At 41.3% G+C, this 18,528-nt stretch overlaps 1 protein-coding gene across 1 annotated transcript in view; it reads right to left on the bottom strand.

Moving 5' to 3' along the window:
* Positions 1-1,674: 1,674 nt before the first annotated feature.
* Positions 1,675-18,528, bottom strand: part of LOC120055768 (CD151 antigen-like) — a 39,001-nt gene continuing 22,147 nt past the window's right edge. Inside the window, exons 4-8 of the mRNA XM_039003722.1 lie at positions 5,664-5,738; positions 4,656-4,760; positions 4,127-4,285; positions 2,582-2,668; positions 1,675-2,454 (exon numbers count right to left, since the gene is read on the bottom strand). Coding sequence (XP_038859650.1) covers positions 2,395-2,454; positions 2,582-2,668; positions 4,127-4,285; positions 4,656-4,760; positions 5,664-5,738 — 486 coding nt within the window. The 3' untranslated portion in view covers positions 1,675-2,394. The remainder of the gene's footprint in view (positions 2,455-2,581; positions 2,669-4,126; positions 4,286-4,655; positions 4,761-5,663; positions 5,739-18,528) is intronic.

The raw sequence follows: 18,528 nt of genomic DNA, 5'->3' as shown, positions 1-18,528 counted from the left end.
ACACATGCACATTTGTGGCCTGCTGGAGGTCATTTTGCAGGGCTCTGGCAGTGCTCCTCCTGCTCAAAGGCGGAGGTAGCGGTCCTGCTGCTGGGTTGTTGCCCTCCTACGGCCTCCTCCACGTCTCCTGATGTACTGGCCTGTCTCCTGGTAGCGCCTCCATGCTCTGGACACTACGCTGACAGACACAGCAAACCTTCTTGCCACAGCTCGCATTGATGTGCCATCCTGGATGAGCTGCACTACCTGAGCCACTTGTGTGGGTTGTAGACTCCGTCTCATGCTACCACTAGAGTGAGAGCACCGCCAGCATTCAAAAGTGACCAAAACATCAGCCAGGAAGCATAGGAACTGAGAAGTGGTCTGTGGTCACCACCTGCAGAATCCCTCCTTTATTGGGGGTGTCTTGCTAATTGCCTATAATTTCCACCTTTTGTCTATTCCATTTGCACAACAGCATGTGAAATTTATTGTCAATCAGTGTTGCTTCCTAAGTGGACAGTTTGATTTCACAGAAGTGTGATTTACTTGGAGTTACATTGTGTTGTTTAAGTGTTCCCTTTATTTTTTTGAGCAGTGTATATATTTTAAAAAAATAATACTTTTTGACAGTTCATATGATATACCATAGCTACCTACACCTTGTGAATTTACCAGAAAACATAGTAAAACAGGTTTAATTGTGTTTATTTCAGCTAAATACCTCCATGTATAGTAGAACACTGACACAGCAATACAGCAGTTTTATTAGTTTTTTGCGTCTTTGAGGCACATTTTACATATAATCAAGTCATCCTACTGGTCTGTTAAATACACAAAATAACATTTATGGTTTGAATAAAAGCAAAACGTCATCCTTTAAAAAAAAATCTACAAAAAAGGCACACAATCAGAATATATACTAAGCAAAAATATAAACGCAATATGTAAAGTGTTGGTCCCGTGTTTCATGAGCTGAAATAAAAGACCCCAGAAATTTTCCATACGCTCAAAAAGTTTATTTCTCTGAAATGTTGTGCACAACTTTGTTTACATCCCTGTTTGTGAGCATTTCTCCTTTGCTAAGATATGCCATACCTATCAGGTGGAAGGATTATCAATAAGCTTATTAGCATGATAATTACACAGGTGCACCTTGTGTTGGGGACAATAAAATGCTAAAGTGTGCCGGTTTGTCACACAAAACAATGCCACAGTTCTCTCAAGTTTTGAGTGAGCGTGCAATTGGCATGCTGACTGCAGGAATGTCCACAAGAGCTGTTGCCAGATAATTTAATGTTAATTTCTCTACCATAAGCCGCCTCCAACATTGTTTTCGAGAATTTGGCAGTACGTCCTACAGGCCTCACAACCACAGACCACGTGTAACCACGACAGCCGAGGACCTCCGCATCTGGCTTCTTCACCTGTGGGATCGTCTGAGGGGGAGGGGTGTTGGAGTATTTCTGTCTGTAATAAAGCCTTTTGTGGGGAAAAACTCATTCTGATTGGCTGGGTCTGGCTCCCCAGTGAGTGGGCCTGGCTCACAAGTGGGTGGGCCTATGCCTTCCCAGGGCCACCCATGGCTGCACACCTGCCCAGTCATGTGAAATCCATAGAATAGGGCCTGATGAATGTATTTAAATTCACTGATTTCCTTTTATGAACTGTAACTCAGAAAAATCTTTTAAATTATTGCATTTATATTTTTGTTCAGTATACATGAAAAAGGCTTGCAGGAGTAGTCAGTTTGATACGATTTTACACAAAGTCAGTGTTGACGACAACTTTGGCATAAGTGGAGAAATCCCTTGTATTAAAAGATAAACATTTTTTAAAATAAACTAACAATTAAAAAGTTGAGAGAAACCGTGTAAAAGACGTGTGTAAATGTATAAATAGCTACTTGATGTATAAAGAAAATGTGTTGCCGTGGTAATTGGCCCCAGAGGTCAGATCTCGCTCATTAAGCCACAGTCATGATTATTGCAATGTTAAGACGAGCTGTTCTCATGCACGGGCCATTTTGGTCCACTGATCTTTACATCACACTAGTATATACCAACTGCTCTGTTGTTGCAGACTATCAAAATATAGAGCATTGTAGATCAAATAGCATGTAATATCTTGAAAATAATCTGATTATCCATTCCAAGTTGGGACCCCCTAGGAATTCTAGCCCAATACAACCCCTGTTGAATCAGAGGAGTTAGTGCTAGGCTAGAACCAAAAGGGTCCCAGGGAATGGATTAAGAAACACTATCCTAAGTGCATCTTAGACCCTTACACATATCGTCCTCTTCTGTTTGCATGGCACAGTGGTAGACCCCATGACTAAACGGGGTCGCTGGGATATGATGACACTGGGTGGCAGAGACTAGACCCCTCCCCTTTCCTTCTCTTCGTGTTCTACTCTCAGTACGGCTCTGCCTTCAAACTCCGATATAGACAGCAAGTAAACACCATCCCCACAATCTGAGGGAGAGAGAGGGAGAGAGAGAGACTTCTACCATTACCCCTGAATTTCGAGAGACCAGGGCAAGGATGTTAATGGTGGGTTATCTTTGTGCTGTAAACAGTGAAATTGCTTATTTTTGCTCACCTGTACACAGGCGATGCCCACGCCCACCGCTCCAATGATCTTCAGGTGGTCCAAAATGAAGTTCTCCAGTTTAGTGATACAACCCCCCTGGAGAGAGAGGAAAGATAGGACCACATTGTGTGTGTGAGAGAGACTTTCAAGATGACTTTCAATCTTGATCATAGACGCGGGAAGTAGGGGAGCTGAGGGGGATGGAGCACCCCCTGAAAAATCTGAACTTAAAAAAAGATATGAATAATACAAAAAGATATATTTTTTACTAAAGTAGTGCACTGGGCCTTTATTAGTATTAGTGGACCGATATAGACGTCTGAAGCGTGGGCAAAAACATATTTTCAGCATCTCCACTTTGTCAAAAAAGGTAGTTGTATAATTAAGAACAGTATCTTGCAGGATTCAATAGTTGGACTTGTAATAATTGTTGCCATGTCCCTTTCCCTGCAATTGTCATTCTAATGGAATCTAGAAAGAACAAAATCCTGCCCTCAAACATTTACATCAAAAGGTGCAAAGTTATGGCCAAAGACATCAAACATCCACATCAAATAAAATATTTGTATTTCTTGATCAAATAACATGGAAAACAACCACGTTTTGTGCAGCAGTAATTTACCATCCTTACAAACCACTTAATGTACATTACTGTATTGTACATAGGCTGGTCATCTAGGTTTGTACCTGTAGACTTTCCATCACCATGAAGAAAAACAATGCACAATACAGTAAATGAGCACATTGTGACATCAAGTGGTTTATGATGATGTGGCTCAGTTGGTAGAGCATGGCGCTTGCAACACTAGGATTGTGGGTTCGATTCCCATGGGTGACCAGTACGAAAAAGTATGAAAATGTATGCACTCACTACTGTAAGTTGCTCTGGATGAGAGCATCTACTAAAATTTAAAAGGAATGAATAGACCATTTCAGTTTACAAATAGAAATAAATTGCATTTGCAAAGTATTTCAAGAAATTGGAAAACATCAGGCAAGTATTTTTTATATTCCACATGTATTATCAGATTACAGTGCTGTAAAGTACTTAAGTAAAAAATACTTTAAAGTACTACTTAAGTAGTTTTTTGGGGTATCTGTACTTTACTATTTATATTTTCACAACTAAAGAAAATAATGTACTTTTTAGCCATACATTTTCCCTGACACCCAAAAGTACGTGTTACATTTCGAATGCTTAGCGAGACAGGAAAATGGTCCAATTCACGCACTTATCAAGAGAACATCCCTGGTCATCTGTACTGCCTCTGATCTGGCGGACTCACTAAACACAAATGCTTCGTTAGTAAATGATTGTCTAAGTGTTGAAGTGTGCCCGTGTCTATCTGTAAATTTAAAAAAAAGTAGGAAATCGTGCCGTCTGGTTTGCTTAATATAAGGAATAAGAAAGGAATTGCAGCACACCCACCCCCAAACTACTTCCCACAGCTATGATCTTGATTCACAAACCTGAACTCAAGCAGAATTTGCACTAAGCATTGCAAGCACACTAACACTCAACAACACTGGCTGCTCTCTGTATCTGACACTCACCTCCACCTTGTAGATGTTTGATGGGTGGTCCCTGCGGCCGCAGTTCAGAGTCTGGGTCTTACAGCAGCTATCCGGCACCAGCCTGCCATCTGCCTCACTGGTGCGGATCCACACGCTCTCGCCCCAGTCCGATGAGCTGTTGCTGCCACAGCACTTAAACTGGCGGAAAAGAGAGAGGAGGAGAGGGCATTTCACAACAGGGTGGTGGATGTTTTTCCAAATGCCTTGCAGTTGTTTCAGAAGACAAGCTGAATGATATTCAGTTCATGAACCAAATCCTTATACAAAACAATGGGCCATCTTTCAAATAAGTTGCATAATGACGAGTTACATGTATGGCTATAACATACTGTAACCATGCATAATGAAAACACAACTGTGCCAGTGTAAATAACAGTAGATACAATGAACGTAAACAAGTTGATTATTAATTCACATTGGAGAAAATCGACAAATTCCCACATTAATATTTCCAAAAACCTCTAACCAAACTCCTCAAGTCTGCTTATGTTGTCTTGTCTTGTCTTACCTCGTGCTGCAGCTTGTCCACTGCTTTGGTGACGTGCTCCTGCTCTGGCTGCTTGTACTTCTGCACCATGGTCTCCCGCAGGTTCTGTTTCAGCTCCTCATTGAGCTGCAGAGGAAGACACGACACAGGGGATATGAGAGAACGGACACAGTAAACATGACGTTGGTCAGACTACAACACAGCTACCCAGCAGACTATAGAAACAGAAGACTGAATCTTCTGTCAGTAGAATAACACTTGAAGGAATGTAATGCATCTCATTGTTGATTTAATAGAATGATCCATTGTATCAAAAGGGCTAGAACAGCTAAAACTGTAATTACAGAAAGAACTCCTCTTGAGGAAAGAGGAAATGATATACATAAAGGTAAGAGGAAGTAGATTTTCATTCATTTATAACCGTAGCGCAAAACTTTGGCACTCGGGTAAGAGCATAGGCCTACATCTAGCTGGTTCACAGTTTCTATGACAACCACAGCATGTAGAGCCAAGTCAGAACGTTAAGGAGAGATAAAGGGAATAAATGAACAGGGGAGGGAGGGGGGAGAGAAATAGAATAGGTTTTTATTTGACCTGTTGACAGCGTGGGAAACACTGCAGCAGTGAGATGAAAACAGGGTGAAAGGCCAAAGGAACATGAGCAGACAATTACACAGAGAGTTCAAATGAAACACACCAAGCTGGTAAGATAACATTCCTGCAGGTCAAACGTCTACACAGCAGGGGTATATAGTAGTAACAAGGAGAGTAGTGGGAATCACATCGTAGTGATATCATCACACTACAGAAATGCTACAACAAGAGGTGGCAGGCATGGGAAAGCAGAGCGGGAGAGAGAGAGAGAAAAGCAACAATGGAGAAAGAGAGAGACTGGGACATTATCCGTGAACCTTCCCTTGTTGTGGTTTCAGTTTTTACAAACATACACTCTTCTGTCTCTGGTCAGGCTCTGGGTATAGATAGTGTTACTGGCGATGGAATCAGGTGGTGAGTCAAGTCATTCATTACCTGCTGGTAATAGATGTAGGCCAGGACACCGGCGAGGATCTCCAGCAGGAAGATACACAGCAGCAAGACAAAGTACTGTGGGGAGACAATGAAAGGTAGGGGATTAGGTTGAAATGGATATCCCCTGGACCTCGGTCTATGGACTTCACAGTTAAAACAGGCAAATCCAATTTAGATGAGCTGGAGTTAAATATATCAGAGCAGTCGATTGGTGGTTGTGGGGTCACTGTTGTTGTTTTGAGAAAAATGGACTAAGAATGTTTGCCAATCATAGTTTTAATTTGTGGCGTATTGATTATGTGGTGAGATGTCAATGGAGCTGTACAAACAGTATGCTGCCCTTAAAAGGATCCTTCAGGATTTTGGCAATGAAGAGCCAAAGCCAGATGAACTCGTGGGTACAATTTTTATGTCTCTGCGTGCAGTTTGAAGTTACTAACTAGTATTAGCGTAACTGCTAACTAGCGTTAGCACAATGACTGGAAGTCAATGGTAACATGTATTGCGCAATGACTGGAAATCAATGGATGGTAACAGCTAGCATGGTAGCTGTTACCTTAGACTTCCAGTCATTGCCTTAACGCTAGTTAGCATTGGCTCCCGAAACGAACTAGCTTCCTTCATACTGGATGCAGAGACATACTGCACAAATTGTATCCACGAGTTCAACTTCATTGCCAAAATCCCGAAGTATTCCTTTGACAACTGGCTGTTTCCTCTTTGATGATAAGGGTTAGCTAAGTTTAAGAAGTTGGTAAGGAGAATATACAAAATCAGTTATGAAAAGGCATAAAGTTATCACAACCCCTCTGGGTCCAAGCTATGGTTAGAATCATGGGAAACATCTGTTATTGGGTTGGAAGTGCACAGAGTTACTACGTAAAGGAGTGTGTGAGTATGTGTGAACAGTCCTTTGCCTGCATGGGCGTGTATTTGTTCCCAAAATCCCCTTTAAAAAAGGTACAATATTTAAGTATTGTTCATTCAAATAGCTCTAAAATGGCCATAATAAAGTGGCAAGGATTAGAGAATAAAATGATTTCAAGATTACATGATATCTTTAGACCCCAGGTCAAGGCCAACAAGCATGGATGACATTAGCTACGGAGCGGATGGAGAAAAAAAGTTTAACCAAGGACAAAAGATTTAAGTGCCTTTGAATGGGGTATGGTAGTAGGTGCCAGGCGCACCAGTCTGTGTCAAGAACTGCAACGCTGCTGAGTTTTTCACAAGCAACAATTTCCTGTGTGTATCAAAAATCACAATCAACAATTTCCTGTGTGTATCAAAAATCACAATCAACAATTTCCTGTGTGTATCAAACATGTGTGTGTGTAGCCCCCCCTGCAACTCAATGTTAGGAAGGTCTTCCTAATGTTTGGTATACTCAGTGTAGATATTGAGCTGGTCATCTAACGTTAATTGTACTATGTTCCAACAAAGTGTTAGGGTAGATATTTTTTACACGTTGAGTGCTAGGTTATAGATTTTTGACACGTTTTGACACATTGTAGAACATTGTAGAATCTAGCCTACTTTGCTAGCCTACTTTTGCCACATGAATTCGCTATGCAGTCTGTGGTGTAATTATGTTGACAAATTATATCATCTTCATAGGTCAATTTCGGCCCATGCAATGTATTTAGCTAGCTTCAGCATTTATATTTAGCCTCAGCTATAGTGGTGCCTGAAAGTCAAGTGGGGCTAATTACACTAGTTAGCTATAGTGGCCTGAAAATATGATGACATTGCTAAAGAAGGTAAATAATTAATAGGAAACAACTTTGTTTGTCAAAAATAGCTAGCAATGGTAACGTTAGCTAGTTAAAGTTACCCTACTTAAAGTCCCCAGGACATACACAGTATTAGGCAAGACTGCCTTCTCTTCTTGTGCACCAGACGCATGGAATAATCTACAATCCATGCTTCATCTAGATATGTTATGAATGTTATGAATGAATTTAAAATATTGATGGGCGACTCTGTTACAGAGGCTGGATCATGTTGTTGTATGTTTTAATTCTGTAATGTATTGATTGTTGCTGCCTTCTTGGCCAGGTCTCCCTTGAAAAAGAGACTGGGTCTCAACGGGCTTCTCCTGGTTAAATAAAGGTTAAATAAAACAAAAAACTGCATCTACAGACAATCTGGCGACATCACAATGATGACAAAGGGTTCTCATACTAAATTATTTTCCTCTTTTTTAAATATCTGCATTGACTAGAACGTTCAGTCAGGCATGAGTTTTTAACAGAACGTTTATCGAGACAAACATGCAACCCATGAATAGCAAGTGTTGATGTGTATAGAGGTGATCTCTGTAGTACTCCAGAGGGGATTCAATTTTGAATCTGTTTTTTATTTATTCCAGAATCACATTTCCATGTTGGCTATGCAACTGCTAAATGTTTGGCCTTCTATCCTCATTGCTGGCAGTGTTGAATTATAACCACCACAGATCAGCCACGCAGACCTCAAAATGTCTCCCTAACCTGGAGTTCTGAATGGAGGTTTGAATGGAGTTCAGTTCTGAATGCAACAAAACTATTTCTCACTCAAGGCAAAATTCCAATGGAAACTTATCGTAAGGAAGGTATTGAGGTTCCTTGATTCAATGAATATTTAACCAAATATGGTTTCTTTCGGTCCAGAAGTCAAAGGGCATATGCATTTAAGACAAAATAACTACATCTACACCACAGACCTCCAAAGAGCCGGCTAACATCAGACCAGGGGATGCCAAGAAGAAGCCTAGGCCTGATAACCGAACCTATGCAAAGGACAGGAGAATGACTGCCACATTGCACAACATAAATAGGACGGGAAGACTAATGTTACTGCTAGCACAGAACATTTCCTAGTCAGAAATACTAGGATGTTGAGATGTGGGCGGTGGCGGTTTGATGATCTATTGTTGTGCATCTGGAAACTTTGAATAAAAACTAAATCATGGATTTGCTCATCTTCTTTATACAATGTTTTTTATGCAATACAGGCCGATACGGCTAATAATGAATTTGCCACTTGTAATTTGCAAAAAAAGTTAACATTGCTAAAGTATGAACATTTTTGGTATTAGCTTGGGGTCATATTAGAGGTCTTCACAGGTCCAAAAGACCCAAAATTCCATGATTCGACCAAGGAGCCGAGCGGGTGCGGGTCTTGAATTCTGACTTTTGTTTCAGACCTGGGTCGGGTCTGATATAATTGCAACGGCTCTCGGGTATGTGCAATTCAAAAGTATTGACCGACTGGACCCGGTTGGACCCGTCCTCTGTTAATTTAATGTGTGAGGTGATGAGAACTGTGCGAGCTTGTTATGTCAGCCAATTGCAACTCAATAAAACGTATAGCTTATGTCCGGCTGAAACTGGTTCCAGCTGCTCACCTCATGTGCCCCTGGTGCTGAGTAGAGAGAGCGCGCAAGTGAAAGGAGCCTTGGCCTAGGCTACTATTGATTGTGAAGATGGATGCCTTTTTCACTGAAGTAAAATGAAAGATAGAGGAGAAAGAGTATAGTGAAAAGAAGCCGACAAGTGGAGTGTCCCCCGTGAGGGACAAGTTTTAATGTTGTAGTGGAAAAAGATGAGAAGAACGTTGGCGCGGCCAAATAGACTGTGTGCAACTCGCTATTCATCTTATATGCAATTTTATAACTTTTTTTTATTTTCGTATTCATTGTCATTTGTCATTATTATTCGATATCATTATTATTATTACTATTATTATTTGTATTAATATTATTGTAGGCCTATTTATGAATCTAAAGCTGTTCTTTAAATATGCAAAAAGTGATTTGTTTTATTTTGTCGAGACATTTTCGATGGCTAAATTAAGTTTGAACTGTCTTTTCAATTTTGTGCTCTGTATTTATAAAAAGATACATTAAAAGTAGGCCAGTTGTAAAATAAATATAATTAGCCTATTGTTGTTATTTGTGGGGTAGGCCTATAGGCACTCACCTTTGTTTAATTGCTGCAATATAGGCCAAATCTTTAAATATGCAACAATTGTTATATTTCATTCTTGAGCCATTTCCTTAGGCCAAATTAAGTTTAGAGGTCGACCGATTATGATTTTTCAACACCGATACCGATTATTGGAAGACCAAAAAAAGCCGATACCGATTAATCGGCCGATTTATATATATATATATATATATATATATTTGTAATAATGACAATTACAACAATACTGAATGAACACTTATTTTAACTTAATATAATACATCAATAAAATCAATTTAGCCTCAAATAAATAATGAAACATGTTCAATTTGGTTTAAATAATGCAAACACAAAGTGATGGAGAAGAAAGTAAAAGTCCAATATGTGCCATGTAAAAAAGCTAACGTTTAAGTTCCTTGTTCAGAACATGAGAACATATGAAAGCTGGTGGATCCTTTTAACACGAGTCTTCAATATTCCCAGGTAAGAAGTTTTAGGTTGTAGTTATTATAGGAATTATACGACTACTTCTCTCTATAGCATTTGTATTTCATAGACCTTTGACTATTGGATGTTCTTATAGGCACTTTAGTATTGCCAACCTAATCTCGGGAGTTGATAGGCTTGAAGTTATAAACAGCGCAATGCTTGAAGCACAGCGAAAAGCTGCTGGCAAATGCAGGAAAGTGCTGTTTGAATGAATGCTTACGAGCCTGCTGCTGCCTACCACTGGTCAGTCAGACTGCTCTATCAAATATCAAATCATAGACTTAATCATAATATAATAACACACAGAAATATGAGCCTTCGGTCATTAACATGGTCAAATCCGGAAACGATCATATCGAAAACAAAACGTTTATTCTTTCAGTGAAATATGGAACCATTCTGTATTTTATCTAACGGGTGGCATCCCTAAGTCAAAAAATTGCTGTTACATTGCACAACCTTCAATGTTATGTCATAATTATGTACAATTCTGGAAAATTAATTACGGTGTGAAACTGTTTTAATTTTGTGAGGAAGAAATGGTCTTCACACAGTTCGCAACGAGCCAGGCAGCCCAAACTGCTGCATATACCCTGACTCAGCTTGCACAGAACGCAAGAGAAGTGACACAATTTCATGTTAGCAGGCAATATTACCTAAATATGCAGGTTTAAAAATATATATACTTGTATATTGATTTTAAAGAAAGGCATTGATGTTTATGGTTAGGTACATCACCCGTTTGGCAAAGTAGGCTGTGATTCGATGATAAATTAACAGGCACTGCATTGATTATATGCAACGCAGGACAAGCTAGATAAACTAGTAATATCATCAACCATGTGTAGTTAACTAGTGATTATGATAAGATTGATTGTTTTTTTATAAGATAAGTTTAATGCTAGCTAGCAACTTACCTAGGCTCCTTGCTGCACTCGCGTAACAGGTAGTCAGCCTGCCACGCAGTCTCCTCGTGGAGTGCAATGTAATCGACCATACTCGGTGTCCAAAAATGCTGATTACCGATTGTTATGAAAACTTGAAATCGGCCCTAATTAAAATCGGCCATTCCGATTAATCGGTCGACCTCTAGTTAAGTTCTCACTGTAATGAAAAGGAAAAACCAAAGATGGCGAAATTAAAAATGATTTAATGCTGAAATATAATAACCTGTTCTTATTTTCCCTATAAACAACAATTTTCCTTAATTAGGGTAATACCAAAAGTAAGAAACTTTTGTGAAGGTTATGTGTGGTAAGGCTATTATTACTGCAGGCCTATGAAGGCAGTGTGAACCAGCGCTCCAACTGACTTCAACAGTTGAACTTGAGAAAGAATGTTTTATGCCTACCAGAGTTACTCCTTTAATCTAACAATATAATGCTCATCTTTATAAAATATTCCGATAGAAAATGTAAGAAATAGCTTCCTTCTGTATGCATATACAGTGCATTCGAAAATTATTCAGACCCGTTTGTTCCCAGATTTTGTTATGGTACACTCTGACAGAGCTCCAGAGTTCTCTCAGCATCTCAACCATCTCTGTAGCACTCCAACGATCAGGCCTTTATGGTAGTCGCCAAACGGAAGACACTCATCAGTAAAAAAGTCACATGACAGCCCGCTTGGAGTTTGCCAAAAGGCACCTAAAGGACTCTCAGACCATGAGAAACAAGATCTGATGAAACCAGGACTGAAATCTTTGGCCTGAATGCCAAGCATCACGTCTGGAGGGAACCTTCCACCATCCCTACGGTGAAGCATGGTGGTGGCAGCATGGGATGTTTTTCAGCGGCAGGGACTGGGAGACAGTCAGGATCGACTAGTCAAGATCAAGGAAAATATGAACGGAGCAAAGTAGAGAGATCCTTGATGAAAACCTGCTCCAGAGCGCTCAGGACCTCAGACTGGGGCAAAGACTCACCTTCCAACAGGACAACAACCCTAAGCACACGGTCAAGACAACACAGGAGTGGCTTCGGGACAAGTCTCTGAGTGTCCTTGAGTTGCCCAGCCAGAGCCCGGACTTGAACCCGATCTAACATCTTTGGAGAGACCTGAAAATAGCTGTGCAGCGACGCTCCCCATCTAACCTGACAGAGCTTGAGAGGATCTGCAGAGACTAAATGGGAGAAACTCCCCAAACACAGGTGTGCCAAGCTTGTAGCGTCCCAAGATTCAAGGCTCTAATCTAAGCCAAAGTTCCTTCAACAAAGAACTGAGTAAAGGGTCTGAATACTTATGTAAATGTGAGCTTATTTTATTACATTTGCACAAAAAAAAATGGATTTTGCTTTGTCATTATGAGGTATTGTGTGTCGATTGATGAGCAAAAAAACGAACATTTTAATCAATTTTAGAATAAGGCTGTAACGTAATTTTTTGGGGGGAAAAGGTGAAAGGGTCTGAATACTTTCCGAATGCACTGTATATCTGTATAGCAGAAGTAGCTTATTTGACAAGGATAAAGAAATCCATGTCGTTGTCAGGAACATGCCTCCGGCATATCTCCACCTTTCTCTCGGTCTCTAGGGCTATAGGCCTAAACTTCTCTTCCTTTATATTTATTTTTGTATTATTAATATCATAGTGGATGCCTATGCATATAATCTAACAATATAAATGCTCATCTTTATAACAATATTCTGACCGAAAATTCACGAATTAGCCTCCTTCTGTATGCATATACACTGAGTATACCAAACATTAGGAGCACCTCCCCCCTCTGCCCTCAGAACAGCTTCAATTCGTTGGGACATCGACTCTACAAGCTGTCGAAAGCTAGCCCATGTTGACTCTAATGCTTCCTACAGTTGTGTCAAGTTGGCTGAACGTCCTTTGGGTGGTGGACCATTCTTGATACACACGAGGAACTGTTGAGCGTGATAAACCCAGCAGCTTTGCAGTTCTTGACACCGACTGGTGCATCTGGCACCTATTACCATACCCCATCCAAAGGCACTTAAGCTTTCATCTGGATTCTCCTGGTCAGTCCATGTCATGGAAAAAGCAGGTGTCCTTAATGTTTTGTACACTCAGTGTAACGGCAGGAAAAAGAATCCATGTCGTTGTCAGGAACATGCCGCAGGCATATCTCTATCTTTCTCTCAGCCCCTTGGGCTATAGGCCTAAGCTTCTCTTCCTTTATATTTACTTTTCTAATATAAATATCATACAGTGGACGACTAGGCCAGTAGACACCATGCATACAATGCCCTGATGCATTCAGTGCTCAATTTCAGCTGAACCGTAAGGTGGATAATTATTGTTTTAGGAAAGTAAAAACCAATAAAACAGGCCATAAAGTTTTGAATATACTACATATCAAAACACAACAAATCGTTTTTGGGGAATTTCTTACAGGCAGTTTTTAAGGACACGTAACTGTGGATAATTTGCTCAATACCCTATCGCTTGTTTCTTGATTCTGCTGGCAGCGCGAAGTTGGTTTCTTTCTTGCTCTTTCTACTTTTCGGATCTGAACGGGTCTCTCAGATCCAAACCAGCACGGGCCTGTTTGGGTCTGTTTGTCCACAGGTCTGAGTGACCGCCTGACTGTCCTCGGGTCTCTGCCTTCTTCACCACACTGTCTGTGTGGGTGGATCATTTTAGTTTGTCCGAGATGTTGTCCCGTCGATGTGGATAGGGGGGTGCTGCCTCTGCTGTTTCCTGAAGTCCACGATCATCTCCTTTGTTTTGTTGACGTTGAGTGAGAGGTTGTTTTCCCGACACCCCCCCCCCCCCCCCGAGTGCCCTCACCTCCTCCATGTAGGCTGTCTCGTCGTTGTTGGTAATCAAGCCCACTACTGTTGTGTCGTCTGCAAACTTGATGATTGAGTTTGAGGCGTGCATGGCCACACAGTCATGGGTGAACAGGGAGTACAGGAGGGGGCTGAGCACAGGAGGCCAGAGTTAGATTAGAGTTAAATCTCCTATCTGATTTGAGCAGACACATCAGAGGTAGGGCATGGGCAGGTCTGCATTCACCGCCAAGTTCCTTTAGCATTAGACAGACAGGGAGATAAAAATCGGGGAAAACCTTGACCCAATTCTCCTGGCTCACCGCTGATCTTTGGTGTTAAGTGGAGTTGGTCTTTGTCTTTTCTCAAAGTGGCTCTGAGCTTGAATGGTGAGGAAGTAGAATGATCAATGCTTGTTGATGTGGCCACAATGGTGTTGAAGACACACACTAGGGTTGGGCGATATTACGATAGCGTAGGCTAATGAATAGGCTGTCAATCATCGTCGATGGTGACGACATCGTGATATGACAGACGATGGTTTGGCTTATTTGAACTTGACTGGCGCCCTGCAGTAAATAATGGAGTATCGTTATCGAAGCATTAGAAACACTAGAAAAAATAGGTAGTTCTAGCCTTGAATGGGAGTGGGCAAAATAGTGAGAATAGGAGAGCCATACATTTTATACACTGAAAAAAATCTATAAACGCAACGTAAAGTGTTGGCCCCATGTTTCATGAGTAGAAATAAAAGATCCCAGAAATGTGGTTCTCTTTTCTTTTTGAAAACAATATTATTATTATTTTTTATGAGGCAAATAAAGAAATTATTAACCAGTTCTGAAGACGGTAGACCAGTCATATATACAGTTGAAGTCGGACGTTTACATACACTTAGGTTAGAGTCATCAACTCGTTTTTCAACCACTCCACAAATTTCTTGTTAACAAACTATAGTTTTGGCAAGTCGGTTAGGACATCTACTTTGTGCATGACACAAGTCATTTTCCCAACAATTGTTTACAGACAGATTTCACTTATAATTCACTGTATCACAATTCCAGTGGGTCAGAAGTTGACATACACTAAGTTGACTGTGCCTTTAAACAGCTTGGAAAATTACAGAAAATGATGTCATGGCTTTAGAAGCTTCTGGTAGGCTAATTGACATAATTAGAGTCAATTGGAGGTGTACCTGTGGATGTATTTCAAGGCCTACCTTCAAACTCAGTGCCTCTTTGCTTGACGACATGGGAAAAATCAAAAGAAATCAGCCAAGACCTCAAAAAAAATTGTGGACCTCCACAAGTCTGTTTCATCATTGGGAGTAATTTCCAAAAGCCTGAAGGTACCACGTTCATCTGTACAAACAATAGTACGTAAGTATAAACACCATGGGACCATGCAGCCGTCATACCACTCAGGAAGGAGACGCGTTCTGTCTCCTAGAGATGAACGTACTTTGGTGCGAAAAGTGAAAATCAATCCCAGAACAACATCAAAGAACCTTGTGAAGATGCTGGAGGAAACAGGTACAAAAGTATCTATATCCACAGTAAAATTCGTCTTATATCGACATAACCTGAAAGGCCGCTCAGCAAGGAAGAAGCCACTGCTCCAAAACCGCCATAAAAAAAAAGCCAGACTACGGTTTGCAACTGCACATGGGGACAAATATCATACTTTTTGGAGAAATATCCTCTGGTCTGATGAAACAAAAATAGAACTGTTATGTTTGGAGGAAAAAGGGGGATGCTTGCAAGCCGAAGAACACCCCCCCAACCGTGAAGCACGGGGGTGGCAGCATCATGTTGTGGGGGTGCTTTGCTGCAGGAGGGACTGGTGCACTTCACAAAATAGATGGCATCATGAGGTAGGAAAATTATGTGGATATATTAAAGCAACATCTCAAGACATCAGTCAGGAAGTTCAAGCTTGGTCGCAAATGGGTCTTCCAAATGGACAATGACCCCAAACATACTTCCAAAGTTGTGGCAAAATGGCTTAAGGACAACAAAGTCAAGGTATTGGAGTCGGCATAACAAAGCCCTGACCACAATCCTATAGAAAGTTTGTGGGCAGAACTGAAAAAGCGTGTGCGAGCAAGAAGGCCTACAAACCTGACTCAGTTACACCAGCTCTGTCAGGAGGAATGGGCCAAAATTCACCCAACTTATTGTGGGAAGTTTGTGGAAGGCTACCCTAAACGTTTGACCCAAGTTAAACAATTTAAAGGCAATGCTACCAAATACTAAATGATTGTATGTAAACTTCTGACCCACTGGGAATTTGATGAAATAAATAAAAGCTGAAATAAATCATTCTCTCTACTATTATTCTGACATTTCACATTCTTAAAATAAAGTGGTGATCGTAACTGACCTAAGACAGGGAATTTTTACTAGGGTTAAATGTCAGGAATTGTGAAAAACTGAGTTTAAATGTATTTGGCTAAGGTGTATGTAAACGTCCGACTTCAACTGTATACTGTAGATCTGGCTCTGTGGTAGATTGATTCTATCCAGCCCACATAACTACGGTAAGATTGCCCTATTCCTCATCAGACAGTCAATACTCCATCACAGCACACCACACATACACGCGCTCTATGGGGACACACCTCCACCAGAAAGCAATATTAGAAAATATATGCCTGCACTTAGCCAATGCCCAGGTTTTCAACAACATATTCCATCAAGATTCGTCCAGTTCCATTCGATTTCCTCACTGTAGCCCAACTGAATATTTTTTTTTTTTTTTTTAAACTTTAAAATATAAATAAATAAATACATTTGGGGGGGGGGGGGGGGGTTGGCCAATACGGGGCGATAGCATTGTATATCACAATGTTTTATTGGTACATAATCACGATAGGACAAAGATTGACATCTCCCAACCCTAACACGCACACAGAGAGAGAGAGAGAGAGAGACACAGACACACACACACCGCTGTGACATAGCTGCTGAGAGGCAAGACATCGGAGGTAGAAGACCGATTTGACAGTCGTCTCGCCCTTATGGAACATGGTTAAGTTACTCGCACGCACACAGACTCACACACAGACTCACACCCCTCTTCTCTCTTTTCCTTCCTAACCATCTCTCCCCTCCCTCCCTCCTGACAAGTTCATTCCTTCAGCATGATTCATCGGCCTAATCGTAACTCCTTGGGATGCGCTCTGCATTCCAACACTCAAACACACAAAAGCCACAGCATATGTTTGGGATCAAACGTGGACATAGAGTAGAGGCCCATCTAGAACAGGAGCTGATAACAAAATCGTTTGAGAAACCTTACCCAATGTGAATGAATAATACTGAATTAGGCCGTTTCAACTACTCCTCCCTTGTACCTTCACTAAGGAATATAACGCTCAAAAGGTCAGGGTAAGGACTGGATAGAGATCTTATTATTACTAAATAACTAAAGTCATTGAGGTGTTAGTATTGGTTTCCTCAAAATTCCATGTTCGACTTGATATGGAAAACAATTGTCCTATGTGAATACCTAGATATCACTTGAATTCAAATTTTGAGAAACCAGACGCACCACACAGGCTCTGTTGACCTAGTTCTGTTCCTCACCGACCTAAAATTATTTGGCAACATGTTGTCAGCAGGCATTGATCTAGACCTCATTTGCACCATGTCTAAAAGAAAAAAAAAGTATTCAGGGTATTCTTGTCATTCTGAGACAAGGGCACCTTACCACCTATTGCTTTAGAGTAATCAATGTGAATATTTTCTATGGCCACCACAGGATAGTAATGAAAGTGTTATTGTGAATGACGGTCATTCATAACCCATTCACATTGAATTACTTCTAAGGTGAGGAAAACAACAAATTATCTAATTTGGGTGCACTACCCCTTTAAGTTTGCCTCTGCTTCCAGCACAGTTCTGCTCTGTCTATGACAGCCTTGTAGGGCTCTGGCCAGTCAGAGTATGAGGTCAGTTTCTCCGTTCATTGCCTCTGGGGTTTTCTGAGTCAGCCAGTGGTATAAATTTTGTCTGTTTGGAAGGAAAACAGTTTCCCTCCACTCTCTGTGCCACCTCCCTGTCAATTCTGCCCAGAAGAATGGACTGTGCTCATACCAGACCCCTCCTTATGTGAGCGCTCTCTTTCCCATTCTGTGCCCCCCTTCTGTGAGCGCTCTCTCTCCCCTTCTGTGCTCACCTTCTGTGAGCACTCTCTCTCCCCTTCTGTGCTCACCTTCTGTGAGCGCTCTCCCTCCCCTTCTGTGCTCACCTTCTGTGAGCGCTCTCTCTCCCCCCTTCTGTGCTCACCTTCTGTGAGCGCTCTCTCCCCTTCTATGCTCTCCTTCTGTGAGCTCTCTCTCCACTTCTGTGCTCTCCTTCTGTGAGCCCTCTCTCTCCCCTTCTGTGCTCTCCTGTGAGCCCTCTCCTTCTGTGCTCTCCTATGAGCTCTCTCCTTCTGTGCTCTCCTATGAGCTCTCTCTCATTCTGTGCTCTCCTATGAGCTCTCTCTCATTCTGTGCTCTCCTATGAGCTCTCTCTCTCTCTACTTCTGTACTCTCCTTCTATGAGCGCTCTCTCTCTCATTCTGTGCTCTCCTATGAGCTCTCTCTCTCTCCTTCTGTGCTCTCCTATGAGCTCTCTCCTTCTGTGATCTCCTTCTGAGAGCTCGCTTTCCTTCTGTGGCACACATCAACTCCATCATCCCAGA

This window comes from Salvelinus namaycush, chromosome 1, assembly GCF_016432855.1.
Source record: "Salvelinus namaycush isolate Seneca chromosome 1, SaNama_1.0, whole genome shotgun sequence".
NCBI lineage: Eukaryota > Metazoa > Chordata > Actinopteri > Salmoniformes > Salmonidae > Salvelinus > Salvelinus namaycush.
This window is presented reverse-complemented; position numbering and strand designations above follow the sequence as displayed.